Raw genomic sequence first — 6,987 nt, 5'->3', positions numbered from 1 at the left:
CAAAATCACTACTAGGCCTATATGTTTTCAATAAAGTAAGAAACAGTGGAATAAAGATGTTAATTTCAATGTGTTTGAAGTTACCGTACTAACAAATAGTTTACGACAATCATTTAAAAGTTTTATTTATAAAAGATACATCGCTTAAATATTATGTTTATGAAAAGTCTGTGCATCTACTCGTATTTTCTGCATCCGTTAGCTTTACCAGCGCAGGAAGCTAAACATATGTAAAGTGTGTTGTTGTTGATATAATCAAGTCGTTACTTTCTAATCCGTTGACACAAATGCGAGCTACCAACATGAATCTGGCTCCAGTTGCATTGTCTGTGTTGAAATCATGTTTTAGAAAAGTGCTTCTCAGCCCCCAGTCGCGGACTCAAGTGAGTCCGCTGCGGCCCCGGACGCGAAATTTTTTCCCGCAAAATTTTTGTTACTTCGCATAGAGTTTGTATTAATAAAGTGTGAATGGACTTGTATATTTTATGTACACGCCTACATCACTGCACTTCAACCAACGGAAACTTCACTCTATCAATCTCGATAACCGGCCCTGCGCCAAACGCCTCTACAAGTATGCGAAACTACCAAGAATAACCAATCACATCGGTTTGGAAAATTAATCACAATTTTCTTTTTTCTTTTGTTTTATGGGTTTTCGTCAAGAATAGCGTTGATTCCTTTGTTCGACTCTATGATGCAACACACATATCCCAGGGAACCATTGTTCGTCACAATTTGGATAGTTTTCATACTACAAATTGTAGCTCTTCTACTTGTAGAAGTTGCACGTTTGATAGTTAGCTTCACAGACACAATTGTTGTTCTTACATTTCAAACGAGTTTAATTTTCGTCACAATTTTGTTTAATTTTTCGTTTCAATAATTGTAAAACCCAACTTGAAACGACTAGATGCTGAAACACTGAACAAGATCAATGAAGATTCAAGATCTTACGACGCGTCATTGACGTCTTCAGAATGACCTGCTTCTAATGACAACTCAATATATTTTGATGGTTCCTTTTGTGAAGTACATTTTTTTGTTTCCATGAGGCTTTTCTTTCCCACTGTCTTAATGATCTTTCAGAACCATTTCATGTTTTCAAATAAGTAAAAAACTATTGCAAAAATAGATAAAAAAAAATCAACAACTTTTCATGTCTTTGAAGTTTTCAACAAATATTTTATGACAAGCATTTGATAGTTTTATTGATAGACACATCACTTAAATATTAACTGCAGACAGGACGTCACTGTTTCGACAGGTTTCATCAGTGCAGTAAACATACACTAGACTTGAACGCCTTATTGCTATAAGTAACTTAGCGCGGCAATTTTAACATTTATTTACTTTACCTAAATATTATGTTCATGAAAAGTCTGTGCATTTACTCGTATTTTCTGCATCCGTTAGCTTTACCAGTTAACAGAGGAAGCTGAACAAATGTAAAGTGTGTTGTTGTTGTTACAATCAAGTCGTTAGTTTCTAATCCGTTGACACAAACGCAAGCTGTTAGTATGAAACTGGCTCGTGCTGAATTGTCCGTGTAGAAGTCATGTTTTAGAGCAAGCAGTGATATTCTTGTTTAAATAATGTGGTTGAATAATGTTGTTTTTGTTGTCTGGTTTATTGGGAACAACAAGATTAGATACAGGTGGGGTAAGATGCAAGTGGGGATGAGTGTAAGATGCAGGTGGTAAGATGACGGTGGGGATGAGTGTAAGATGCAGGCGGGGGGGGGGGTAAGATTCAGGCGGGGATGGGGGTAAGATGCAGGTGGTAATGAGTGTAAGATGCAGGCGGGGGGGGTAAGATTCAGGCGTGGAAGGGGGTGAGATGCAGGCGGGGATGGGTGGAAGATGCAGGTGGGGATGAGTGTAAGATGCAGGCGGGAAGGGGGGGTAAGATTCAGGTGGAAATGGGTGTAAGATGCAGGCGGGGATGGGTGTAAGATGCAGGCGGGGGGGGGGTAAGATTCAGGCGGGGGGTGTAAGATTCAGGAGGGGATCTGAAGGATGTAAGATGCAGGTGGGAAAGGGTGTAAGATGCAGGTGGGGAAGGGTGTAAGATGCAGGCGGGGAAGGGTGTAAGATGCAGGTGGGGAAGGGGGTAAGATGCAGGTGGGGAAGGGCGAAAGATGCAGGCGGGGAAGAGCGTAAGATGCAGGCGGGGGTGGGTGTGAGATTCAGGCGGGGAAGGTGTAAGATGCAGGTGGGGAAGGGTGTAAGATGCAGGTGGGGAAGGGGGTAAGATGCAGGTGGGGAAGGGCGTAAGATGCAGGCGGGGAAGGGCGTAAGATGCAGGCGGGAATGGGTGTAAGATGCAGGTGGATTGATTGGAGGAAGATACAGGTGGGGGGGGTAAGATTCATGTAGGGAAGGGTGTAAGATGCAGGTGGGGATGGGTGTAAGATGCAGTTGGATTTATTGAAGGAAGACTCAGGCGGGGATGGGTGTAAGATGCAGGCGGGGATGGGTGTAAGATGCAGGTGGGGAAGGGGGTAAGATGCAGGTGGGGATGGGTGTAAGATGCAGGTGGATTGATTGGAGGAAGATACAGGTGGGGGGGTAAGATTCAGGTGGGGAAGGGTGTAAGATGCAGGTGGGGATGGGTGTAAGATGCAGGTGGATTGATTGGAAGAAGATTCAGGCGATAGGGTAAGATTCAGGTGGGGAAGGGTGCAAGATGCAGGTGGGGAAGGGCGTAAGATGTAGGTGGGGATGAGTGTAAGATTCAGGCGGGGAAGGGTGTAAAATGCAGGTGGGGATGAGTGTAAGATGCAGGCGGAGATGGGTGTAAGATGCAGGTGGGGATGAATGTAAGATGCAGGCGGAGATGGGTGTAAGATGCAGGTGGGGATGAGTGTAAGATGCAGGCGGAGATGAGTGTAAGATGCAGGTGGGGATGAGTGTAAGATGCAGGCGGAGATGGGTGTAAGATGCAGGTGGGGAAGGGTGTAAAATGCAGATGGGGATGAGTGTAAGATGCAGGGGGATATGGGTGTAAGATGCAGGTGGGGATGGGTGTAAGATGCAGGTGGGGATGAGGGTAAGATGCAGGCGGAGATGGGTGTAAGATACAGGTGGGGAAGGGTGTAAGATGCAGGTGGGGATGAGTGTAAGATGCAAGCGGAGATGGGTGTAAGATGCAGGTAGGGATGGATGTAAGATGCAGGCGGAGATGGGTGTAAGATGCAGGTGGAGATGGGTGTAAGATGCAGGCGGAGATGGGTGTAAGATGCAGGTGGGGATGAGTGTAAGATGCAGGCGGAGATGAGTGTAACATGCAGGCGGGGATGGTTGTAAGATGCAGGTGGGGATGGTTGTAAGATGCAGGTGGAGATGGGTGTAAGATGCAGGTGGAGATGGGTGTAAGATGCAGGTGGGGAAGGGTGTAAGATGCAGGCGGAGATGGGTGTAAGATGCAGGTGGGGATGAGTGTAAGATGCAGGCGGAGATGGGGGTAAGATGCAGGTGGGGATGGGTGTAAGATGCAGGCGGGGATGAGTGTAAAATGCAGGCGGAGATGGGTGTAAGATGCAGGTGGGGATGAGTGTAAGATGCAGGCGGGGATGGGTGTAAGATGCAGGCAGGGATGAGTGTAAGATGCAGGCGGGGATGGTTGTAAGATGCAGGCGGAGATGAGTGTAAGATGTAGGCGGGGAAGGGTGTAAGATGCAGGTGGGGATGAGTGTAAGATGCAGGCGGAGATGAGTGTAAGATGCAGGTGGGGATGGGTGTAAGATGCTGGTGGGGATGAGTGTAAGATGCAGGTGGGGATGGGTGTAAGATGCGGCGGAGATGGGTGTAAGATGCAGGTGGGGATGAGTGTAAGATGCAGGCGGAGATGAGTGTAAGATGCTGGTGGGGATGGGTGTAAGATGCAGGCGGAGATGACTGTAAGATGCAGGTGGGGAAGGGTGTAAGATGCAGGTGGGGATGAGTGTAAGATGCAGGTGGAGATGGTGCTAAGATGCAGGTGGGGATGGGTGTAAGATGCAGGTGGGGATGAGTGTGATGCAGGCGGGGATGGGTGTAAGATGCAGGCGGGGATGGGTGTAAGATGCAGGTGGGGAAGGGGGTAAGATGCAGGTGGGGAAGGGCGTAAGATGCAGGCGGGGATGGGTGTAAGATGTAGGCGAGGATGGGTGTAAGATGCAGGCGGAGATGGGTGTAAGATGCAGGCGGGGATGGGTGTAAGATGCAGGCGGAGATGGGTGTAACATTCAGGTGGGGATGGGTGTAAGATGCAGGTGGGGATGGGTGTAAGATGCAGGTGGATTGATTGGAGGAAGATACAGGTGTGGAGATGAGGATAAGGTACAGATTAGGGGTATTATAAATTGGGGAATAGGGTGTAAGATACAGGTGGGTGGATTTGTGATGAGCGCCCATCATGTTAGAATAGTAACTATGAGAAAGGTAACAGAAATTACAAGTAAAAAGAAAAGTTGGAAATAGTATTGAGGTGGCTGGGACGCTTAATAAGAAAATAATAGCGTGCGTTTAATTTCTGCGTTTGAAGTGGTGGCAGTCACTTTATGCCATCCAGAAGCTGCAGCCGTTGGACTGCTGTGAGATAAGTATTTCCACATCAAACGCTGTGAGATTTGCATTTCCATAAGTAAATGTTATGCATGTAGAAGCAGCAGTTGAAACTTGAAAGTTGGGAACAAGCCAACGGTGCAGTAGATAAACTGCATACAGGAAATCAGAAAAAATGATAATAGACTTATGTTTAGACATTTTTAATGATACATTTTCAGTTTAGTATTGGTAGCTATGTATAAGGTTATATTCACACTCTTTAAAAGTCTAAAGTAAATAGATGAGATTATTTTACAAAAAAATTAAAAAATTTGAAACTGTGCAAGTAGTTTACTATACAACTAAAAACTTTTTTTTTAGAAAACTTAAAGAAATTCGTAGTAGTGTAAAAACCACACCTTGTGAGCATTTCGTGGGTACCTGACTTGATTGTTTTGGAGACGAAATTTCCAGGCTTTCTTTACACAGGAACGAAATTATTAAATTGACAGAACTTTGCGTTGGGAACCACATTTAAAACAAATAAAAATTAATCTTCTGGTCAAATTCAATTTCTAAGAAAGGATGAAGGATAATTCTTCAGAAAATCTTGTCACAAAGTTATACAAGAAGCGATGGCTTCTTCTTATTGCTTTAGTGCTGGGTAGAGCCATGATGGTATTCACAAGATTGTCTTTGGGATTAGTGAATGACATCACCGTGGCATATTTCAATATAACCTACGTGGAAGCAGATTGGCTGGTGATGGCATACCCACTTGGAGGTTTTATCGCGTCTCCATTCTTTGCCTGGATAACTTTTCAAGAATCAGTGAACTTTCGAAACTTGGTTATTGTTTGTCTTATTTGTTCCTTGGTCAATTACGGATGCCAAGTTTATAGCTTTCTTTTCGCACTCTACCCACTGTCTGTACTTGGAGCAATCAGTGGAGGAATGGCCATCATTGTCTCACATTGTTTTGCTCCAAAACTGGCAGCCCTGTGGTTCCCTGAATCACAGATTGGATTCGCTACAGGCTCTATTTTTACATCAGGATCTATAGGTAACATTCTAGCCTGTGCACTTCCACCAAATATATTATTCAATCCTCCTCTAGCACTAACAACTAATGAGAGTGAACCCAAAAACTTGACGATCGTCAATATTATTGCAAATACATCTCATTCGACTTCATCAACGTGGTTTGACAAAGATAAAGACATATTTACTAGTTTATTTCTTGCCGTGCTTACCATAGCATTTTTAATATTCGTTTATCTATGTCTTTGCATGCCCCCCAAACCCAAGTATCCCCCATCTGTTGCTGAGATTTCAAAACGTCGTCAAGTCAAAAGCAGTCCACGAAAAGTCACTTTAAAAACGTTTTTAACTGAAAGTAAAAATTTACTGCTTAATAAACAAATAATTTTAACTTCTTTACCCTATTCTGTGGTTTACGTTTCGTTTCTGATAGAAGAGGTTATGTTGCAACAATTCCTCAGATCAATATTGCCATTGTTGTCGACTAGTGACCCGCCTGACGTCATAGGAAGCTTTGTGATGCCGCTATTCTCAGTGGGAACATTTGTAGGAAGCATAATTTCAGGAAAAGTCTTGGATCGATTTAAAAAATATCGAATTCAATCAGTTGTTGGTTGTTTTTCTACCTTTGTTTGTGTTTCTGGCTTGACCATTAGCTTTTACTTTGCTGAGCTGATTCCCATTTGTTTTTTCATGCTGTGTTATGGCTTATCGACGCGAATGACAGTGATTCCATTGTTCGACGCTATAATGCAACACACCTACCCTCTTGAACCATTGTTTGTCACAATTTGGATTATTTCTATGCAAGAAATCATCGCTCTTGTCGTCGTCGAATCGTCGCGTTTGATATTCACCGTCGCAGGCACAATGGGTGTTCTCGTGTTTCAATCCTCTTTGATGCTTCTTTCGATTCCTTTTTGTGTCATCGCAAAACCGAACCTGAAGCGTTTGAAGGCGGAAAATATGAGCTGTATTGTCATAGAATCCGCATCTGATGATGATTGTTTGGTCACTAACGATGATTGACATGCACGGCTTCAAGTTGAGAAAACAACCGTCACCTTGACATTTCAAAAGTAGTTAGCTAGAAAGATTTACATAAAAAATTGTGTTTTGAATGTGTGATGACGTCATTGCTAATCACGTCGGCTACATAGCTAAGTGGTGAGAGCCCTGGAATGGCAATCGAAAGCACGCCGGTTCGACACCGCTCAAGAGCATGCGGCTGTGTCTTTGGCAGGGCACTTAAAGGCATGTCTGAAGGTGGACAGGAAGATTGGCTTCCTTGCCTTCCCGTCCACTTAATCTAAATCTTCAACCACCGGGTGTAAGCCTGGATACGACAAACAAAACATTGTCACAAAATGACGTTGTTTTGACGTTTTGTTTTAGCTGTATTTCGTGAGACACTTAA

The 6,987-nt window shown here is 44.0% G+C and overlaps 1 protein-coding gene across 1 annotated transcript; it reads left to right on the top strand.

The window, feature by feature from the left end:
• Positions 1-5,114: 5,114 nt before the first annotated feature.
• Positions 5,115-6,599, top strand: LOC145784074 (putative MFS-type transporter C09D4.1). The gene has a single exon (XM_082595826.1). It carries the CDS (start codon positions 5,115-5,117, stop codon positions 6,597-6,599), a length of 1,485 nt encoding a protein of 494 aa, XP_082451952.1.
• Positions 6,600-6,987: the final 388 nt, after the last annotated feature.

This window comes from Aplidium turbinatum, chromosome 15 (genome assembly GCF_918807975.1).
Source record: "Aplidium turbinatum chromosome 15, kaAplTurb1.1, whole genome shotgun sequence".
NCBI classification, from domain to species: Eukaryota; Metazoa; Chordata; class Ascidiacea; order Aplousobranchia; family Polyclinidae; genus Aplidium; species Aplidium turbinatum.
Note: the sequence above shows the minus strand (reverse complement) of the source record. Positions and strands in the feature narration are given on the sequence as shown.

Excerpts from the sequence above, each read along its gene's own strand:
- LOC145784074 (XM_082595826.1), top strand. The coding sequence starts at position 5,115 with ATGAAGGATAATTCTTCAGAAAATCTTGTCACAAAGTTATACAAGAAG.